The following is a 23,277-nucleotide window of genomic DNA, read 5'->3' on the forward strand; positions in this document are numbered from 1 at the left end:
GGGGTGTTATTATTGTTGTTATGTTGTTATTACAGATAAATTTTGAGATGCGTGTCTAGCCAACAGTTAGAGACTACTGCTACAAAGAGTTCTGTTCATATTGGCTGAGGAGAAGGGGAGCATTCAGTGTCTAAGGAATCCAAAGTTACCTGTGAGAATTCCTCTGAAATGAAATACATGACACTTACTTGTTTCTATTAATATTTTCTCGCTCTGTAACCCTTGCCCCCATCACTTCACATGCATGGGAGCACAACAGTGAACCTCATAAAAATGTTTACACTTTTACTTGTTGCAGAGAAGAAATTTGGGCAGAAGCAACTGTGTTTTAAAATACTGTTCTGCTTTATTTTTTCTCTGAGAGCTTCAATTTGTCTCTTGAAGCTAGAGCCTTGGAGGGATTTTCATGGATGCTTACTGCAGGCACAGAGGCTTCTTCCTAGGTTCCCAGTGTAGTCAGTGAAGAGAAAGTAGCTCATTTCTGGAATGGTTCTGAAGGGCAGAACCAATGAAATATCCAGTAAAAATACTTCCTAGTCAGTTGAATGCCCTTATAATACAAATACTCTGTAGATGAAATTGGCCATCTTATCCCTATTTGCCAAACCTTGTGTAGTTACTCTATCTCAAGACAGATGACTTTGGGAGGGTGAAGTAAGCCCTCTATCTCTTCAGTTGGTATTGCCTTTTTGGATGTGTACCAGATTATTCTGCTTATCTCAAGTCGTGCAGCTCCAGACTATGGTATAGAAGGGGCTTATCTTCATTTCTGCTGTCAGTAATGTACAGTGAAGTGTTTCTGGTCCAAACTTCTTTTCAGCCCTTTCTTCAGTTGCTTTGACATTAGAAGTTTTAGCCATGTTGCCTTCATGATTTTATCAGACCCACTGTCAACAGAAAACCAAGTTAGAAATTTGAAGAATTTTTGCAGAATGTATTTAGTCTTTGTGTGTTCTGTCTGGTGACAGAAACTTGTGCTTTTAAAATTAGATAGCTCTTCAGCTTTGATCAGTGTTACTGTATAAAGGGAACCTTGTCTTCCTGCATAGTGATGTCCTAGTTGAACTGCCAAGTAGGAAGCTAAATCGAGAACTGCTGTTCTCCACAAGCTTTTGACAGTCAAATGTGCTTCTTGGATTTAGTTGCATTGGATAAATGGATTGGCAGGATCCCTTCTGAATGGCCTAAGGCAACATGAGCATATTAAAGGCTGGTTCCTGGCAGTAGTTATAGATGTGGCACTAGCTGATCGTCTCTGCCCCTCATGCCTGTGGAAGGTTGTTTTCAAAATTTTTCTTGGTTTTAAAACCAGCTTCTGCTTGAAACATTAAGTGACATTTATCTGCCTTTGAAAGGCATAATGGATTTTTCCATGTCTTTCACTGATGCCTCTATTCTGGACAGTCTTTGGGGCAGGCCAGGGTTGACCAGCAGAACATTAGTGTTCATTCTGAGTCACTGAGGTATCAAAATAGCACTCCAGCTTATTCCTGCACGATAGCAGGAAATTGTGTATTTCCTGAAAAGTGTAGTTGAAAAAGGAAAGATAAAATCAGTTTCATATCTTTAGATTATCAAACTTTGTTTACTGAAAAGTAGGGTGGGAGTGTTTTTTGCTTTTGGTTGTTTCCTTGGTTGTTTTTCTTGTTGGTTTGGGTGTTTTTTTCCTTGTGTGCTTTTCATTGCATCCCCATGCTTAGCAGCGTAGAATAAGCACAATGATCATTTTTGCACTGCAGTGTCTGAAAACAGCTGTGTGTATTGTCAGGAAAATGTGAGCTTCCATTTGAAGCCATATAATAGGGCATATTGAAAAGCCCATCACTACTGGACATTCTGAGCAAGAGAGCTTGTGTGCATCAGTTTATTTTTTAAGAACCAGAGTCTTTTAGACTGAATGGAGATAGGACCTTTCTCTTAATATGCTTGGTAGGACCAGAGAGGGCCTTAAATTAAGAATTACCTGAAGGAACCCAAAAATTTGTTATTTATACCCTGCACATACTAAAAATCGTAATTGACTAATGGAAGAGGAAAGAACATAAAGTCATCGTTGAGCAACTGGAATAAAATTATTTCCACCATTTAAACATTAAATGTTATAACATCTTAAGTATAAAACAGTAATTGGTATATAATGGGGCCTAGTAGTTTGAACCCTATTCTGTTTCTGTGCTGGGATCATGTTAGAATCACTTGTATTTGAACTACTGTTAACTTTCGGTTTTGTGGTTTAGTATCTCTTTTTTTTTTTTTCCTAATGAAGGTATAAAAGTTTTCCATGTGGGTGTAGTGTGTTTTGGCTTCAGAAATTCAGTGCTGAATAGAGTGACTTCTACATAGAAAACAAGTATGTGACTATTAGACATGGGAGTAGCACCTTGGATTCCTGCCTTTGCCCCCACCACAACCACCACCTTTTTTTGGCAAGCTATCACCTCAAAACTGTAGGCTGTGTAACTTACCTCACTCTATGAATATTGCTGTTTTCCCTCTCTCCTTTTCACCACCTAGAGTTTTCTCACTTTACTGTTAACTAATAAAAATGCTTCTTAGGACACTTAGCTGAGAGACTGGATGGAACCCCAGAGTACATCATCTTCTGTTCTCATAATGTTATTTGAAGAAGACTGAAAAGTTGGATTTCTCAGGGGATAGAGAATGTGCTTCCAGGGATCAGCATCCACCTGTTTAGTTCATGCAGAAGTTTTAAGCTATGACTTGTTTAGCTTTATACAAATGGAAGGAATAAAACCTTGGGAGAGGACAGTTCATGTAGCAGACAAATTTATTGTAAGCTAATGATTAGATGTATGAGGTGGATCAACTGGGATAAATATTTGTCTCCTTAAAAACACATGTAACTTCTGAATAATTTGGTGGTGTCTTCCATGGCTTTTGTATTACTTGGTGTGTCAACCTTAAGGGAGCGTCCCTTTCCAAGAGATGTTTGAACTGCTCAAAGAAGAATTTGGAGAGGTTCTGTGATCTGTGTTATGCACAGGTTAGATCAGATGGTTATTACAGCCTTACCTATCTTTAACAACAGATTAACTTTCCTCTCCTAGATTACAGTCTATTTCCATCTCATCTGAGAAAACCATTATTGCAGTCATCTGGATCAAGAAGAAGAAAATAAATGATTCAGAAAATAAGCTATGTATAGATTTCATGTTTTGGGAAAACAGTTTGTTCAGGTGTGAGACAAGTTAGAGACCAGAGGGTTTTGTTTTTTCCAACTTCTTTCCTCGAGTGTAGTAGAACATTACAGAAGGCTGAGAAGAACATTTGTGAAGAGGAGCACAATCACACCACTTGTCTGGTGGCTCTCTTCTATGAACCAAACCTGTGCATTTTAATTCCTACATAACGCATCCTTTCATTTAGCAGGGATTATATATTTACAAGAAGAAGTCACGCATCAGGGTATGGATACCTGTGCTTCATTCTCTCTCTCATAAGATAGCCTCTTTTAGAAAAAAGGTAGGACACAAGAAACAAAATGTTACCTTCATGTAGTGAAACTATGCTCATGATTCTTTACTTACATTGGCATTGCAATTTCTCAAACTTACATTTAGGTTTCATTGTTCAGTAGTTAAGGATTGAATTGTTGTTTCCATACTATCTTTTAGAACTTCAAGAGAACAGCCTTTCTAATTTTATCTTAATTGTTTGGAGAACATTTGCTCTTGTTTTGTCTACCTGAAATACAGAAAACTTCTGTGAGGAGTGTAATTGGGCTTAATGCCTTTACAGATTTTCAGAGGAAAAGATGCCTTGGTCCTGATGACCGCTGAAATGGCCTTTCATCACTGTTACCTCACCTTGCATGGTTTCAGTTGAGAATCTCCTTTTTGAAGTTTAATATTGTACATTTTGCAAGATAGACATAATGTTTAAAAGTTACTCATCCTTTACACCAAAATTTAATCTTTAGACGGTCTGTCCAGCGCAAAGAAATTTTTCCAGCACTCAAGACAGATGTGATGAATACCTGGTATCTGTTAAGTTTTATGACATGTGTTTCGTCATGTATCTTGATTTAAGAAGGTGCATTTTCAATTTATGGTAATACCAAGTGAAACAACAAAGATAAAGTTTTCAGAATGTCCCACTTTCCAGTTCTGAAGCTCCATTCTTTTTGAAAGCGATAGCAATTTCATATGCTAAGAAGCCAAATGCTTTGGGAGGAAAAAAACAAACCAAGTGGAGGCTGTCATCTCCTCAGACATCCCAGCTTCTAAGCTGGGCGTCTAGTCATTCTTATACTTACTGGGTGCTTTGGATTACAATATTCTAGCTGTCATTAAGAAAAGGACATTTAAAGGTACAGAAAATGGGATTCTTGGTCTTTACCTTATCCATAGTGTCATGAAAAGATGTTTTGTACATCTGTGGATCTCAATAAACTTAACACCAAGAAAAAAGCTATTAGAGTGTTTTGGGGTTTTTTTCCTCTTGAAATACCTTAGCCCATAGCTCAAGAGCAGTTTGATTGGATTATTAATAGTCCTAGATACATCCAAAATTAATAGGTTACTTCACTGAGTTCTGAGAAGGCGATTAATGTTTCGCCTTAATTTTCCACTGTTTTCCTCGGCACTGTGGAAGTATATTGTGTTAATGTGAAATGCAGTATCATTAGGAGGATTACTGTAACTTAAAATAGATTTTATTGGTTTGGTATAAGAATTACTAAGAGGGATTCTGTAGCAACGGTTAGTGGTTAGATTGCTATAGTGCTCTGTTCTACCTCCAAATCTATGAGCCAGTAGCAAGATTGTACAGGTGGTAGCATCAGACTCATACTGTCAGGGAAGTTTGTATGGCTGTGTAGAAGAACAACCCAATGCTATGGCCATCATTAGTTGCAGAAAAGGAAACTTCCAGTTGATGATGCGATGGACTTAAAGCCCCCGTTTACTAACTTAGTACTTGTGACCTCAGTAGAATTAGGAATCGATTGTAATCTGGAAAGAAAAAAACATTGAAGAAAAGAAGAAAGGGGAAAAAAGGACTGCTCACTGAATGAGCATTTGCATTAGAGGAGCAGAAAATTTTCCTGTTTATTTTTTTAATTAGCTCTAGCTCTGCTTTTTGTGAAAGAAATCTAAAAGTAATGTTTATACAACCTGTTCATACACCTCCACATTTGAACAGATGTTTGTTTTGAAGACCTAGAAACTATATATGTTGTAGTTAAAGCCCCTCAGAGATTTGAGCAAATCGATCACAAATAAATTGTCAGTGTTTTTTACCTTATGGTGAGGTTTGTGGAGTGAGAGAGAGGAGGGAGATCAGTGTGATGATGGGAAGTTCCCTTCTTACTCTCCAACCAGAAACAGTGTCTTGTCATTCAGCATCTTTCTTTTGCCTCGAGACATGCTAAGCATCGGTATGCCTGTACATTTAATGCTAATTCAGTTGAGGTTTTTTTCCCCTGAAATCAAAGACAATAAACAGTGAAAGTTGTAGTTATTGTTAAATTTTAACCTGTTCTTACAAACCAACAACTTACTGTTCAAAAAGGGATTTATTTAGTATAGTCATCAGGCTAGTGTTTTTAAACTGACAAAACCAGTTAGTGAATTTCAAAATTACTCTTACGGGATATTGTTAGAATTGCTACTAAATTTGTGCAGTGTATAACAGAATGGAGTATAAGATACTTCTAGTTTCAAAGCATTTACAGTTCTCAGAGATAAAATATTGTGAAGGGAAAGTGGAGGTATGAACCAAGAACTGAAAACAGTGGATTAAGATCCCAGCTAGGAATTAACCTCTAGTTCTGAGTCATATACTGTAGTGCTGCACTATTAGAGCAGTTTTTTTTGGAGTATGTTATGCTGTACGAAAGTCTGGATAGGAGATTATGGTCTGTAACTAAAGCTTGTGCACTGTTGTAGGAGGGTGAGACACTAAACACAAAGATAGAATGGCTAAAGTGCTTACTGTTTAAAAGCTAAAGCATTAGGTAAGGGACTTCTTAATAGTTGTACTGAGTATAAGGAAGGAGTTTATTTCTGGAAGTTAGTCATCTTATTATTAATCAGCAAGAAAATAGACATTGATATTTTATCTAGGACCGCAGTGTCTAAAATCATCTATGCTGTTTAAACAATTCAGCCAGCCTATTTCAAAAGAGGCTGCAGACCTACAGAATTCAGGTTGTTCTGGAACAAAGACTAAACTGAACTTCTGACAATAAAGAATCATAATGGAAACTCTTCACAGAAGTTGTAATTACAATACATGATAGTAATTAGACAGGTGAACTTTAGAGAGATTTCAGAGTATATAGATATTTTTCTCTTCCTGTAACTGTCAGTAAACTAGGAATTACATAGTAAACGTACTAAATAGTTCTTTTGAACCTGTGCAGTTCAACTGAGTTAGCTTTAAAGCTGAAAGCTGATATTGTGTGTTTGCCTTAGCAGCAGCTGCAAAAACTCTTGGGGGTATGTGTATGGATAGTTGTCATACAGAAGAGTCATATGTTATATCCGTTTAGTTTTGTGGTGCCAAAAAAACTTCAAAGTATGTAGCATCTAACTATCATTGGTATCAGTCCAAATCTATCATGATGCAATTTGATACTGGAATAACGTAGGAGGTTGTAACTTGAGTTCTTGCACTGGTAAGTATTGTGAGTTTTTTTTGCAGCAGCTTTATTATTTCAAACATTCATGTTTAACAAGGACTGAAACTTTGTCGTCTTTCAATCCCTAATGGCAAAAGTTCTGTTGCATCAAAAAATATTTATATTTTTATGCTTACTGCTAACACTGACATATGTAAGAAAAACTAACACAAGGTCTGTTAGATAAAATAGGCTATGGAGTAAACCATTGCTTCTTAATGTTTTAGCTTGTAATAATTTTGTAGTAATAAGAGAAAGGAAGCATATGCAAATGTGTACCAGTACACTTAGAATAGTATTATAGTAAAAAAAAAAAGGACCTATGAAAACTATGAAATATTTTTAAGTTAATTTGCATTTTATGTTTATTTAATATATGGTGTTAAATGGTCTTATTTACAAGTCCATGTTATTTGTAGTAATAATTAAACAACAGGTGCAGATAAAATGTGTTGTGAACCATTGCTGTGTTTTCATGTACAAAGTTGTGGCTACTATATCGTAGAAAAATAAATCGCCCCATTAAAACATTATCCAGTTTACTGGTTTTCAACCTTCTTTTCCCCTCTGCTAAGTTAAGGTCCTTCTTCCCATCACTGCTCTCACAGATGCGTGAGTGTTTCTGTTCTGATCTGTTCCAAATCACTGTAATATAATTCACTGTGTCCTCTCCCACCAAATGAATGTGGTCATTTACAATTATCTATCCCTCTTCAATTAAAAGAAAGTAAAAGACAAAAAGCCTCCACCCTCACCACCCCCCAAGAATGCAACAAACCAACCTAAATAACGTTGTGCAGTTTGTCATGACCGTGACTCAGTCCAGCCTCATCCTCCTCCACATTTTGCCTTTCCTGTTCAACCACATTTGTCCTTCACCCTTAACCTAGGCCTTCCCTCCTTATTTAGTCTGTGTGCCCTCTGTCTACACAGAGATATTATAGGGAATTGCTTCCTCCCTTAAGCTTGAAGTCCAATTCTTCATAGGCTGTGCTCAAACCAGCTTAATCTTAAAGAATAGACTGAGGGGAGGCCTTATCTTTCTCAACAGCCACCTGAAAGGAGGTTGTAAGGAGGTGGATGTTGGTCTGTTCTACCGGTAACTGGTGATAGGACAAGAGGAAATAACCTCAAGTTACGTCAGGGGAAGTTTAGATTAGTTATTAGGAAAACCTCCTTCACTGAAAGAGTGGTCAGGCATTGGAACAGGCTGCCCAGGGAAGTGGTGGAGTCACCATCCCTGGAGGTGTTCAAGGAATGTGTAGACAGGGTACTGGAGGACATGGCTTAGTGGGTATGGTAGTGTTGGGCTGATGGTTGGGCTGGGTGAGCTGATAGGTCTTTTCCAACCTTAGTGATTCTATCTTTGGTAGTATACCACCAGAGAGAAAGCATAACCCTGCCTGGGGGTTCTTTTGTTTTTCCTGTGGGGTTTGAAGTCTCATTCCTTCTGTCTCATCTTACTGCTGCAGAAAGAGACAGTATGGGGCAAAATTTAAAATGTTTTTCAAAAAACTTTTCTTTTTCCTTAATACTTTTCTGAGCCTAATGACAGCCTCATAAAGGCTCTTCTGTGTCTCAGCAGCAACTGACAGTAGTATACCAGGAATAGATGCCAAGGCAAGGGTGGAGCAGGGTAGTGCTAGTTTCTTAGAACAGTTTCCCAACGCTTAACCTTTTTTGTATTCAGTAGTTTGTCTGTTAGGTTTTTATTCTTTCCTAGTTATGCAGAACTATTATCCACAGCATCCTGCTGTGGAGTTTTTTTGCCATCTGTTTCCATTTAATGACAAAACAACTAACGGTATTTTTAATATACATTTAGAAAACAGCTTAATTTTTTTTAACAATAGATTAAAGTTAACAACTAGAATAACATCTAATAAATTTTAAAATTCAATAATAACTAAAAGAAAAAAAACCCACCTGACCCCTGTTAAAAAGATAAAACCTGAATTCTGCTAGCCATTTGGCTGTAGCACAGGTTGGGACTATTCTGTAGACTGAACTGCTCTCATTTTCCATCCCAGTGTCCTCGTCAAGTTATGAGAGGTAGAGACTAAAACCAGATGGACTATATTAAAATTTCTTCCTCTTCCTCCTTTCTTTCCTGCCTGAAATTTAATTGGTACTTCAACAGGCAAGTTCAGTCTCCAATTTGAAAATCATTTGGTTGACCAAACTTAATGAGATTATTGAGTTTACTTGTATTTAGCAAAGCTTGAAACTGCTAATAAACTTAAAACTAATCTTGTTTTTCAGACTGAAAACCTAGAGAATATAACAACCATACCAGATATCAGATTACATAGCAACCCTTCAGCTTTTAATGTTTACTGCAATGTCCGCCATTGTGTGTTGGAGTGGCAAAAAAAGGAAGCATCTGTATCTTTGGCTTCAAAGAACAGTGTTCAGAGTGGGGATTCAGACAGTGATGAAGAGGAGGAATCCAAAGAACCACCTATTAAACTTCCAAAGGCAAGTAACTGCGTACTGTTTAAAGTGTGCCACATGCGTGATCTTAAGTTGTGTGTTCTTTGTGGGGAGTGAAGAACAGCATTATAAGCCAGCTGCTCAGAAAATAGCTATAGTTGTATATGTAGTCCATCTAGTCCAGAATCATCTGATTTGATGAATTAGAAAGATCTGTGTACCTGCTCAGTGCTCAGTAATTAATTCTGAAGTTAATTAAATATTAGGTAAATGTTCAACTCGCACTCCTTTGTAAGTTCTGGTACTTGAAAATAACCTACAGCCTCAAAAGCCACAAAGTGCAAATGAAGCAGCTCTTAATCTGTCAGAGGCTACTAGCTGGTATGGTGAAGGTGCTTTCTTCTTACTTTACCCCCCGAAAAGAATAAATCTTTCCGCTACTGAAATTCAGTTGGTGGAGTGTTTCCTGAGATGATCTGCCAGGTATATGTGTAATTGCAGTATCTGGCAATTATTTTTACTCCCTTATTTCTTTTATCTTTCCCCTTTTTGCTTCAGTGCCTTTTGGCACTACTAACTATAGGCAGTAATACACATTAAGATTTTGGATGCTAGTGTTCAACAGTTAGGGTAGTTTCTTCAGTATTTACTGCTTCTGTGCTTATACTAGGATCAATGGTGGAAAGTCATAAATAATCTATGTAGGAGTTACTCATTTTTTTCTTTTTTTAATTTGCTGATTCAGTTTGATGCTGTGACTTCTGTGCATTGTTATGTTCATTGCTAGCTTATTAATGCTATGAATCGTGTTTCCTTTTGTTGTTATTCTCAGTCTAAAAAGCATATTAAGAGTAACTTTGTGTTTGCAGCAGTGATTATGTAGAACATTCTAGTTGCTTAGAAAACTAGAGTTTTATGGAAAATTCTGTTTAGGTAGTACTATCTGAAAGGCAGAGTTGGTACTCTGGAAATAGTGGTGAAGAATTGCAGAGGAACGTAACCAGGTCAGGTAACTGAAATTTCGGGGTTGATAGTTGCTATATAATGTGCAGTCAGTAGAAATAAAGTTAGCAGTGTTTATGAACTGCATCTGACTCCTTGTGGATTATATCAGATTAATCAGCAGGTGCTTGTAGATGCTTAGTTTGAAATTTTAAGTAATGGTATGGAAACCCTGGGTAGGAAACTACTTTTCCTTTCTTAAACAGCTCACTGATTTTCTGGTTTGTTACATTTAATACAGCAAATATAAAATTGTTGAAAATCAGTATGCTTTCAAACTGTTAGTTTTTAGTAAAGAATATACGAAATACCAGAGTTCAAGAATTTTTACTGATTCAACAATGGGTTAGATGCTTGGTATAACCTCTATTTTTAGTAACTATCTAACTAATATTGGATTGCTTAGTTCCCTCTAAGGTAAGATGCTATTAATTTCACTTGCTTTCATACATTTGAAAAAGGCATCCACATGGAGCTGTCTCACAGGTAGTAAAACTTGTAGAGGCCAACTTTGGAAGTATCTTTGTAGCCTGAATATAGGTGTCTGCTTCATGCTTTGATTATGTTATGGTCTGGTTCTTGGGTATAATGAACAATATTGACTTGGGCTCAGTTGGTTGAATATAAAGAAGAAAGTTACTGAATTTTTGAAGGCTTACAACATTTACTAGACTAGTTTCTGAAAGTAATAGTTACCTTATTAAAAAAAATACTCAAGTCTTTGAAGTTTGGCAAAGTCTAATTCAAAGAGGTACAACAGTGATTTGTGATTTTCCATATTCTGCAGTTAAACTGAAGTCAGTCCTTTCACTGTGGTTTTTTGTTCACAAAAAGTCTTCATTTAATTGAGAATAAGTTGAAAACAGCCTACTTCTTATCCACCTTAGATGTTCTATTGCAGTTACCTTTTTTTTTAAATCTTAAACTTGAGGAAGTGAAGTTTATTAGAGCTTTATTTATAATGCATTGCAGAATTCAAAGTTGTCCTATGCAATTTCTATAATAACACTGAGAACAATTGGTTTTAAAAATTGTTGAGACATACGCAATTTTCTGGTCTTCAGCTATTAACACAATAAAGTTTATATTTTGGTTTTTTAGACAGTTTAGTAACTTGCTTTTGATAGCTTTAAATTTTTTGATTTACATGAAATATTTGCCTTTGCCTGACTTAGTTATTTAGTACCTTATTTAGTAACTCTGCTAATGATGGGTAATTATTCCCATTTGAAATAAGGCAGTTTCACTTCTGATTTGATTTGCACTTGCTCCCCACCCCAACTATTAAACTTTGGGTTATGGATGATCCACCAATGCCCTGTACTAAAAAGAACAGATGCTGGATTAAGGTGGAATTAACTGACTAAATATTCTTTGTTCCTGCAGTGGCATACATTCTGCTGTTTAGCTAATGAGCTTAAGCAAAAATTAAAATTTAAGTTGTAACAAAAAAAATTAAAGAAAAATAACTATTTTCTTTAGAAGCTGACTATTTTATAATTCATTAGGAGAATGTGTTACCTGTGTAAACTATTTTTCTGTATGTATATAATATAAACTAATGTGGAGAATTAAATATGAAGAGAATTATGTATCCTTAAATAAACACAGAAATACGTGTATTGAGGCAATTATGAGAAAAACAAGACAAAGGAAATAAGACAGCAGTGTAAATAAAACTTTTTGAAGAAATAAGGGGGGTTGGTGGGAATTAGTTATGGGTCATAATGTCTGTATCCAGGCTAGAATTCTGTTCAGTCTTCATAAAACGGGCTTATGCTTTTGATCCGAAGTCTCAAAGATGTTGCAAAGGGAGTGGGAGGATGGCTGCGTGGAGAGCATCAGTAAGAGCTGGCAGGCTGTGACACAGACGGAGGCTGCATCAGTGCTTGTTTTTGGCTCATGGACCATTCAGAGAGCAGCAAGAACAAGCTTCAGCTGCCTTGAAAAGAGCTGTTTGCTTATTCTGTCCTCCTGTTCATAGTTTGGAGCAGTTGAGAGATACACACTTTTCTTTTTCATATATATATAATATATATGCACATATACATTAAGGTGAAGAGACCTGTTCTGTGAAGACTACCTAGACTGTTGTTCTCAGATACTAAAAAAACCCAACCCAGAACCTGTGCAGATTAAGCAAAATCCCGGCAGAACTATCCATTGCTTATTCCTGCTATAGTGAAAGTTCACCAAATTATTTTCTCCACTGCTAGGTTCTCTGCTTTCTCCAGCTGCTTCTGTCAGCTGCTAGATGAAGATTTCTGTATCAAGACTGGCAAGAATAGAATAAACTTCTGTTTCTTTCAGAGATACTATCACTGAAAAGAAAGTGTATTTCTAAAAATGTACTACATTCTATTTTATTCTTTAGCCTGTAAGATAATGCTGAGTTTTGGATCCTGGGAAAAACATCTGTGCTGTTATTTTGCTGACAGTTTTTTTCCCCCCTGTAAATTCCATGCTTGTGTTTTCCCCTACTCCACTGAAGATATGAAATGTAAGGTGTAGCTTGCAGGAAGATTGCTGTTGCACCTTGAAGACTTCATTTGATTATGTTTCTTTTCTTCTTCCAAAAATCAAAAAGGTGGTATAATAACTTCTGAAAGACAGGAATCAAGTAAATTGAATGGCAGCAAAGACAGTTACAAGGCATCCAGTGGAACATATAGCTGACTGACAGAATAAATATGCATTAAGCATGAGTTGCAGTTCACGTATTTTATGTATTTTTATTTTTTAGTCTTTTTTTCTTAGATTTTACTCAGGTGTGAATCGATTTGTAACTCTAAACACTGCTCCTGACAGGAACACATAGTGAAGTTTTGAAGATATGGTTGCTGATTTGTAACGAGTTAACCCTGTTCATTTGTCTTTCATCCTCATCATTATTACATGCTGGGTTTGAGAAGGAAGTGAAAAGAACAGTCAGTGGAGGGAAGCACAGTTGTAATATCAGAATATTCAGGAATGCTAAAAGGGGAAGTTAAGAGCGACTGTAACAGCGTTCTTATAGATATTGTATTCGTTGACATAATGCATGTCTGTGATGAGTACATACAGAGTTTCAGTGGCAAGTAATTAATATTTATTTTTTATATTGTCACAAGAACAATCTCAGAGGCTTTGAAGGAGGGAAATAATAGTGCTGCCAATATCACCTGTCAAATGTATTATTAATCTAGTTGGGAAGTCAGGTTGCGAGGCAGTTCTGGCTTGGTGGTTCACATGAAGCAAGGAAAAATGTCTGTCAAAGTGTGAACTCGATAGAAATTACAAGGGCTCAGAGGCACAGTTTGTCTTACATTGTCCAAAAAAAGATTGATTCCTTATTTTTTTTTCTGGGAACTATTATTCTGCTTAGATATGCTCTTTCATATAATGGTAGTACTTATGTGTAATACTTGCTAGTACAGTTCTGTAGGTGGGTTCCTGATTTTGAGCCTCTTCTGAATTACTGTTGTATTCTGGATTACATTTTTGTTATCCAAATAAGTGTCTTGCTCTGTGAACATTGGGATATACCTTTATAAGATGAAGATCCCAAAACCACTATATTAACAGAACTTTTGAAATATCTGTACTTCTTTAGATCATTGAAGTTGGATTATGTGAAGTCTTTGAATTGATTAAGGAGACAAGATTTTCTCATCCATCCTTGTGTCTCAGGAGCCTACAAGCCCTACTTAATGTGCTTCAGGGCCAGCAACCAGAAGGACTACAGTCAGAGCCTCCTGAAGTCCTAGGTAATATCTGTTACTGTATTTGTATGAATAAACATCTGCTTTTGTATTGGACAGAAGGAAATAGTTCCTAGCAAGTATTTGTGAGATAATAACGTGCTTTATCTCAACAGACTGACTTCGTTCTGGAATTTAAACTCCTTATGGTGTATGTAACCAGTACTTTCTCAGCATTAATCTTTTGTAGAACAGGAATGTTGGCATAGTAAAGTATGTGTGTATATATATCTCAAAAGTTGTATTTTATTGCTGTGTAATAGAGTTTCACTGAAATGTCATAAACCTTACACACTTAAAAATTGTGATGCTTTTGTCTTACTGAAGGTATAAAATACTTGGTCTTACTAGAAAGAAGTTCTCTTGATATCTGCTATTGTGATATATAGCTTAGCTATTTAATGTTGTAATTTACATAAAGCTGCTACACGAAGTGTCAGAATCATTGTTTTATTTCTTCTGGCCATCCTAAAATTTTCCTGAAAAATTCATTTTGCTTTCAGTGATACTAAAAATAAAAATTGAATTCCAAATGGGCTTGAGTGTATGATTATGTCCTTTAAGTCCAAATCCAATTATCTTTTGTTAATTCATAGTTTTTACTGGTTGATAGAACTGTAAGGAAAGCTAGGCTGTAGCATCTGTTGTTTAAAAATAAGTCTTAAGACTTTCTATGTATATTTTCCTATGTTATGACTCAACAGTATTCTATTTCCAATTATGATGATTTGCTACAGAAAGCTTTTATTTTTTATTGATACACAGAGTATTTAAAAGCTACAAAGAGGGCTTTGTTGTGATTACTTCCTTAGTGATTATTTGTGTATGCTATAAAAAAAATTGAGGTGGATTTCTGTTCACACTTTGGTTGTGAAGATGTTCAGCTGCTAAACAGTGCTTGAAAAAGACACATACAATCAAAATAATTTTCAAGCTTTGATTTGAAGTGCTTGTTTCTGAGAAATGGGATGTGCTTCAACATGAGTGATGGTCATAAAGATTAGACAAGGTTGGTCAAGACCTACTCACTATCTCAGTGCTGAGGTAGACTGAATAGGCAGGTAAATGGGCCTACTCACCCATTTCTTGTGTTCCACTGTAACAGAAGGACTTAGTTTTTCTTGTTCTCTGTCCATTGTGATTATCAAGGTTCAGAATTTCTGGTTGAAAAAGAATGAGGAGTTAACGATGTTGTAGGCCTACCTAAATGGGATGCTTTCCTTTTTGTCTGGAAATAGAGCTAAACTTAATGGCTGTGGAAAGATGTATCACGTATTTTTTAAGTTTAATTTCCCATTGACTGGCAAATTGCTTGATACGATTTTGTGACTTGTCTATGTAATTGCTGTGCTTTATCTGCAGAATCCCTGTTCCAGCTTCTTCTGGAGATAACTGTCCGTAGCACAGGAATGAATGACAGTACAGGACAGTCCTTGACAGCACTTTCCTGTGCTTGCCTCTTCAGTTTGGTAGCCGCGTGGGGAGAGACAGGAAGAACGTTGCAAGCAATCTCTGCTATCCTCACCAACAATGGCAGCCATGCTTGTCAGACAATTCAGGTCTTGCACTAAAACTTCTCTGTATCTGGAAATTTGTGTGAATGGTGTGTGCATGAGTTCTGAGAAGACCTATGGGTAAATTCAGTTAACTTTTCCCCTCACTATGTTTGATGTAAATGTAGGTATTTTTGTCTCTCTTGAGCTGGAGATAGAACAGAAAATACATGTAAAAAATAGTCATGGTTTTCACTCACTATTTCTCTTAACTGTTTAGGTGCCAACTATTTTAAACTCTCTTCAGCGGAGTGTACAGGCAGTTCTGGTGGGCAAAATCCAAATCCAGGACTGGTTCAGTAATGGGATAAAGAAGGCAGCCTTGATGCACAAATGGCCATTGAAAGAAATCTCTGTCGATGAAGATGACCAGTGCCTACTTCAGAGTGATGGTTTTTTCCTCTATCTCTTATGTAAAGATGGACTTTACAAAATTGGCTCTGGATATAGCGGGACAGTGAGGGTAATGTTATTTCTTCTTGTCTGATGAACAATAGTTAGTATTTTAGCTTTTATGATGTCCTGTTTCCATTGGGAATGTTTTGTAGGTTACTAGTGATCAGTTCCTTCACAGTTTGTTTAAATTTTTCTGATGATTTCGGAGAATTTTACAACATTTTCTTGCAATTTTCACCTCTCAGTGTGGTTGAAGACATTGTTACTTAGATGGTAAATGATTGTGTGTGAAGCTGTCACTCTGATATTTGTTAAATGATTGGAATTTTTTTGCTTTTCAGGGTCATATATACAATTCTACATCCCGCATCAAGAACAGAAAGGAAAAAAAGTCTTGGTTAGGCTATGCTCAGGTAGGTGAATACTTAAAATTTGCCCCCCATCGCTCATGAGTAGTTGAAGTACACCTTGGCTTAGAGTAAGCTTACATGGATATTGTGTTGTTCTTTTGGCTTTAGTTATAACATCAAGATTTTGGTACTGACTGTTAAACTGTGGAAATGAGAAACGTCTCATGGTACTGGCATATAGAAAGGAGTAATGAAAGATGTCATTGCTTTGTGTTGTTATTGTAAGACTGTGAAAATATGATGGCTTAACATGTACATTTATTAATTGTACAGTCACTTGATGTGTGCTTCTTAAATAATGAAGTCGCAGGATCTGAAAATCAGCTGTTGCAACAAAATAGTGTAAAAAAAAAGTTTGAAATATCTATTTATGGAAATAAATTGATTTGAAAACATTTGCAATAAGGAAGTACTGTTTTGGCTGGGGGAGGATTGAAGGTAGTGTGTAAGCTCTAAGTAGAGGTAATTGTTGATGTTACCACTGCAGAGTTAACTGTATTTGAAGGATTTGCTTTTCAGACTTAGTCAGTTTCTGGAATATCAACCACCTTTTCTTATACTTCTGCCATTCATTATCAAAATAGTGTATTTTTTTAGAATCTTGTTATTATCACTAAGTGCTCTCTCTGAGAGGAAAACCAAAAACCATATGCACCAAACACCACCCCCCAACACCCCACCCCCATTAAATTTTGAAGAATAATGAATTTGCTTCATTTTTTAACTACTGAGCAATTATTTACTACTGAGTGCTCTCATTGTCGCAGTGTGAAGTTGTGTTCCATGCTTCTGAAGTTAAATTGTTTATTAGGAATATATATTCTAATATTACAGTTACTATATATACACATATACATGAAATCTGGTTTTGTTTACTATTAAAACAGATCAGCAAAACACATACTGGTACAATACAAGTGTGTGCAGATAGATTTATTCAGGAGCCCATTTCATCAGTTTACCAAGAAATAGGATCCATATAGAGGATGGATAGGATCCATTCCCTATATAGAGTTACACATTTGGACATTCCGTACATAGCTGTGACTATACTTGATGAGGTTCTTTGAGTGCTTGCATAGGTGTACGCATGCACGCAGTGACTTTACCCAAAGGCACTGCTAGTTGGAAAAACATCAGTCTGGGGCTATATTTATAGGAAAATGTGTAAATTGCATTTATTGCTAAATATGTGTCCATAAAAGAGGCAATATGTGCCCTCAGCCTCATTTCCCTTCAGGTGCTTGATTAAGTCAGCTCAAATTCAAGTGATTTTTCTTGCTTCATCGTATAAGTTATTTTAGACTGAATGTTATTTACTTACTTTTCTTAGTTTGTGTGAGTTTGGTTTTCTTCATTTCACAGACACTGATTTATCCAGGAAAACTCAAGTAGTTTAGACATAAGGAATAGAGTTGGTTGGATTTTTCTGTTGTTAGATGATTGTAATTAGGGTCTCTGACGCTTTGATGAATGAAGATATTCTGAGGTTAAGCCTTAGTGACCTCCCTGTGTAACACGTTCATTTGTAGATGTGTAGAATCCCCTCCTGAGGCCAGTTACCCTTCAAGCAAGGGCAAGCTGTTGTCATCTCTCCTGCTATGACACTGCTGTTGTCAAATTATTGATCTTTATTCGTACTGGCCTGTGCAACCCTCCTGTGGGCAAATACTCCTTCGCTTGGTGTCAGTCACCTTGAATGAATGTGTTCATAAGTGCCCTTAAGTAGGATTTTTCCTTTCCTGTAGCTGCTTTTATAGAGTGTATCTCAGTGTATATTCTCCAACTTTGTTTCTACCGTTCTCTCTCAAAATCTTTGAAGGGTTCACAGGTATTGTAGGATCAAAAAGATAGGAGAGCAAAGGGACCATATTGCCTCTCTTAGGGATCTGTGCACATTTTACAAACGTGGAGGCTTATGCACTGTCTAGTTTAAGCTAAAGCAAAACTTACTTGACAGTATTAAAAGGCGCACTCGAAGTTACAGGTACAAACAGTAAACCTGAAATGTGAGTTTCAGCTAGGCGAATCTTTCTACTGAGATACCTAAAGTGGTCACTGAATCAAACCTTCAAAATATGCATATGAACAGAAAGAAGATATTTTATCATAGGAGACTTCTTGCTGTGGGCCAGAATACATAATTTGGGGGATATGAAGGTGTTCTGCACACAGGTAAACAAAAAGAGGAAATCATTAGTCTTGACTATCTTCCTTCCCCTAGGTATTGTTAGGAGGTGAGCAGTGTGAGAACTCATTGTATGTAACCTTGTGCCATGGCTGGTGTAGCTAAAATCACCATATACTTGGTGGAAATTTCTTTGGGCTCAGAAAGAATAAATACATGGGATCTTGTCAGTGTGGGCATAAAATTAATTAGCATTTTTTTAAACATTCCCTAGTTTTTAATGCACATATTAATATTCATTAATGATCACTCCTCCATATAGGGCAATATATATATCTCCTTCCTGGAATAGCTGTGAATCTTTTGTTTATTTGTAAAGTGGGGACAAGAACCTTGGTTTTTGCTTTGGCTTTTAACTGTAATTGTATACACATATGAAGAAGAGAATTACTGCATGTTGACTTCAAAAGCTGTGTATGAGCTTAAGCCTGCTAAAAATGTCAAAAGGGTGGAGGAAGGGCATCAAATTTCTGGGTTTTATTGCAGAATTTTATAAGTACAAAAAAGTTAATTATAAAAATGAAGCAAGTTTAATGTAAAAGGTTTCCAGAATTTTTAAACAATACCTAAAATAATGATTGCATTTTTTTTACACTTTTGACAATTTCCTTTGTTGTATTTAAGAATATTTTCATACCAATATATATATTCTTACTCCTACCAGGGTTATTTATTATATAGAGATGCGAATAATCACAGTATGACAGCCGTAAGAATAAACCCTGAAACTTTGGAACAAGACAGTACAGTTGCTTTGCCAGGTATGAACCTCCAGATATGAGAAGATGGTTATAGTTTACTGTTTACATGCTATGTATTTTCAGGTAAGCAGAAGAGAAATTGAGATAGATTTTTGAGAGCACAGGGAGACTGCTTTTTTATGTCTTTGGTTTGCTGCATTAGGCCAGCTACAGTATTTCATTCAGAGGCCTTGCATCTTACTCCAACTGCTGGAAGAATATTGCAACGTTTTTGGGATGTATGGTCATCTTAATTTCAGGACTTTAAGAGCTTAACTCCCTTCCTAAGGAATTTTTATTTCTTCCTCATTTGAACTATGAGCATTTGGCTTAGATATGACTTTGTTTCCAGTATCTCTTACATGTAGGTAGTTACAAACTGTGACCAAAGCCATTTGGTTTTAAGTATAGGTAGAAATGTATCCAAAAAAATGAGGCTAATGAACACTGACGGACCATGCTTCTGATGTGTAAATTGGTGGTGGGTTTTTGTTTGGGTATTTTTTTTGTGTAGTTTTGTGGTTGTTTGGCTGTTTTGTTTGAATTTCTGGTTTTGGAGAATAGTCTCGTAACTTGTTGCTGGAACATATTTTAATGGCCTCCTGGTGAAATTAATCTGTTCTTAGCCACTTAGTTCACTTCACATGAACAGTACAAGGGCATAAGGATATCTGTCGATTGAACAATGACAGGAGTATTCTGTAAATCAGAAGAAAGATTTTGGTTTGCATCCTGACATAAATAAGAAGGAACTGACTGAAACCTCAGAATAATTTTCTAGCCTTTTTCCATTTCAAACACAAGCAGTAATTTTTGAAGAAACTGTGAATGTAGAATACAGTATATGGAACTTTCTGCAAGTCCTTAAAATGTGGATGTCTCTTTAAGCTGCTTGGTCTTTGTGAAGCTGTATGAAAAATTTGAGTGAGAGGACGTTCAAGGACCTGGCCAATTGCCTTGTAGGATTGTTTTTCCACTTTCTTCACCTCAAGGCAGCTTCTTCAGACAGTGGGTCCTTTGAGGTGCTTAATTACGTTACCATTGGTAAACAAATCAGTGCCCTCCATGCAAGTCCTGAGAGGCACTTGAGCACATTTAAAGTCTACATCTCTGAGCTGTTAGCTTTCTTTTGCAGAACTCAGTGACAAGTATCATTCTGCAAGACAGCCTTGTGTTTGTACTATAAAAGGGCACAAATTAAGCAAGGGTATGCCTTCAAAGCAAAAATGTGTTAATATTTCAGTGCAAAAGCAAATCTTATAACCGTGGGAATACCGGTTCAGAAATGCCTCTGTTTCACACAACTGCACTTTATGTCATTTGTGATAGTGTCAAAGTGGATGCTAGGTGCTCTTCATAACTACTACCCTTTGTATTTCAGCCCTTGAACTTTGGTGTACTACTTTTTGCACTTCTACACATTTATCTCAGCATTATATTGTGGGCATATAAGGCCTTGTTCTTTTGGCCTGGCCAAATACAAAGAGGGCCACTTCTGATTATTTCCGTTTCCCACTAGAAGGAAAGAAATTAAGGGGCAGGGGGAGGGTATGTGGCTTGTCCCGGGGAAACCTGAGTAGGTACATAACTCTAAATAGTAGTAGCTGCCCCCCTGTAATCTTAATAATGATTTGCAGTATGTTGTAGTTCTGAAAAACCACACCGGATAGAACTGTAGGGCAGTAACCTTGCTAACAGCTGAACACTGATGTGACTCCAGCAATTTCCTCCTAGTTGGTATGGTGTTCAGACAAGGCTCTATCTGGAGTTAATCTCTTTCAAATGCCTGGGTTGGTGATAATACATTCAAATAAGGCATTCATATTTATTCATAGAGAGATGTGTAGGAGATTAGGATTTCATTAGGTTATGAGATTAGAAGTTGAGCCTTGCTAGAAGTCATGTGACCTTAGAAAACTCATTGAACTATGGAACATTATCTTCTCCTTTCTCAGACAGTAGGATCCACCAGCTTCTTGAAACCATGAACTTCTATTTCAAAGGCTCATCTTTCTGCTCTGATAGATGATCTAGCAAATCTGACAATGTATCTGCAACTTCCAGAGTGTGTGTCAACACTCTTGTCTTTAGTGCCTTGCCCAACTTTGTACAATGTCCCTGAGCTGTGGATCTTTCTTCCTAGTCTAAATATTATAAAAGAATCCCAAAGTTCTATGCGATTTTCTAGGTGATTGGACCTGAATTTACAAAGGAGGTTTTCATCTTGACGGTTTCCTTAACAGTAATGCTTACTACGTATCTGACAATGCTTAAATAAAGGGTGCTGTGTACAGTTGAAGAGGTTGAAGTTATATGGTGTGTGGTTTCGTTGTTCTTTTAAATTACACATTAATATCTTGGAGCTCAGGACTATTCACTTAGTCGGAAAAGTACTGCTAACCGAGACTGGGCTAGAGGAGCTCGAGTACTTGTTAGGAGGCACAGGATACACTATGCAAATATGGAAGGTGATGCTTTGCAGTCATTTCGTCTTGAAGCCTCTTAAGGAGGCTGTGATTAACAGGTAGCTGTACTTCTGTCCTTTAAAGCATAAGCCATTTCTGTTATAGTAATCCCCAGACAGAAACCTTGGATATCTTTGTCCCACAGTAATTTACAAAGTCGGACTGAATAAGACTACAGTTGATCGTAAGAGCTCCTTGCTAACTGAGACACTATACTATCCTACTCTTTGAAGAGATTCCATTTGCCTTCCAATTCCTACTCCATATCAATTTGATATTTAATGCTGGGCCTGGATGTTATCTAATCCAGTGCTAATTCTTAGGAGTTCTTCCGAAGAACATTTTTTTTTTTTTTTTTTTTTAAAGCATCCGGGTTCCGTATTTCCTGTGTGAACACACCTACCAAACACATAAACAACCCCCAAAAAGGTTTACTGGGAGGTTCTGCTCTTGAAATGACTCAAGAAGTAGGCCAAAAGTCAGTGGTGGCCAGAATATCCTTTGTCCTTCACATTATGCTTATGTGAGCAAGTAATTTTCAGCCATTTAAGGAATCGTAATACTTACCAACTTCCTATAACCTTTCAGAAATGTCACTGACATTATTTTTGGAATTTGTGTTCAAGTTATTGACAACCCTTTTGTTTTATTGCTAATACTGCTTTGCAGCATAGAGAGTTAGTAACATGAACCAACTTGGGTCATTGAATCCCAGTTTATTTTTGAGAGCGCAGTATTTCAAAATTCATTATGTCTGCCATTCTCCATCCTGCTTGCTGCTTATCCACTTTGTGTTTCATATCTGTGTGTGCTCTAAGGGGCAGGTTGTCTACATCTGTTGCTTTAAGATGTGAGAATTAGAGAAGGCCACCTAACACATATTCTGTTCCTGGTAAGAGATTAGATTGGGCTGGGCTGTACAGGAAAAAGTAAACAAGTTTATGGGTTTGTGAATAACATGGGTTGTTTTCAGCTATATTATTTTAAAAATAACCACCCTGCTGGTTATGACAGAAGGATATTATGTGTGCTTCATTTAGCATTAAATTTGTTAGATAAAATGGGTAATAACCAGATCTTTGTTCAGGTTATGAAGCAGATATTTAGAGTGTCAAGTAGCTGTCCTGTATTACTTTTTGAAGGGGTCTCTTTCCTCTGTGCAATCAATGAAACAAGCACTTTACAAGCCATATCATATCAGTCTTTTTAGTAACTCCATCAGCAGAGCAGGAAGGGAAGAAGAGACAGATTAGGGACATGCTTTTTTTTAAGCTTGTAGAGAAAGTGGTCTTTTTTCCCCAGACATGGGCAAAATTCTCTAGCTGACCTCTTTTCAATAAACGTGTGTTATAAAGTATACGCTTTTTAAGTTTTCCAAAATCCTAGATTTTCAGTTAATAGTTTGGTGAAATTTATAAATAATGGAAAAATGAGATGAATAATAAAAAGTTTGTTTCTGTTTCATTTATGTCTCTAGGTTTTATATGCTGGATTGAGGAAACTTTTCTTAAAAGATAATGACCCTTTAAACAAAAAAGTCTTTGGGGAATGAGAAAGACTAACACTCCCAGAAAATTAGATTTTAGTTGTATTGTAATAGTTTAGAGTACCCCTCATGGGTGAATACTAAATGCTTCTGCAGTTAAATATTGTGGTAATGCCTTACATTTCTTACAATGGAAAATGCTTTAATAACTCTTAAAGGGA

At 36.6% G+C, this 23,277-nt stretch overlaps 1 protein-coding gene across 1 annotated transcript in view; it reads left to right on the top strand.

Annotated features, from left to right (window-relative positions):
- Positions 1-8,858: 8,858 nt before the first annotated feature.
- LOC104506606 (E3 ubiquitin-protein ligase MYCBP2-like) overlaps positions 8,859-23,277 on the top strand; it is a gene marked incomplete at both ends in the record, with an annotated part of 81,735 nt that continues 67,316 nt past the window's right edge. The window contains 6 exon segments of the mRNA XM_010147610.1: positions 8,859-9,121; positions 13,671-13,824; positions 15,181-15,377; positions 15,592-15,834; positions 16,109-16,180; positions 19,030-19,126. Of these exon segments, the coding sequence (XP_010145912.1) occupies positions 8,859-9,121; positions 13,671-13,824; positions 15,181-15,377; positions 15,592-15,834; positions 16,109-16,180; positions 19,030-19,126 (1,026 nt within the window).

The sequence above is a fragment of the Eurypyga helias genome, unplaced genomic scaffold (genome assembly GCF_000690775.1).
Source record: "Eurypyga helias isolate BGI_N326 unplaced genomic scaffold, ASM69077v1 scaffold10132, whole genome shotgun sequence".
NCBI lineage: Eukaryota > Metazoa > Chordata > Aves > Eurypygiformes > Eurypygidae > Eurypyga > Eurypyga helias.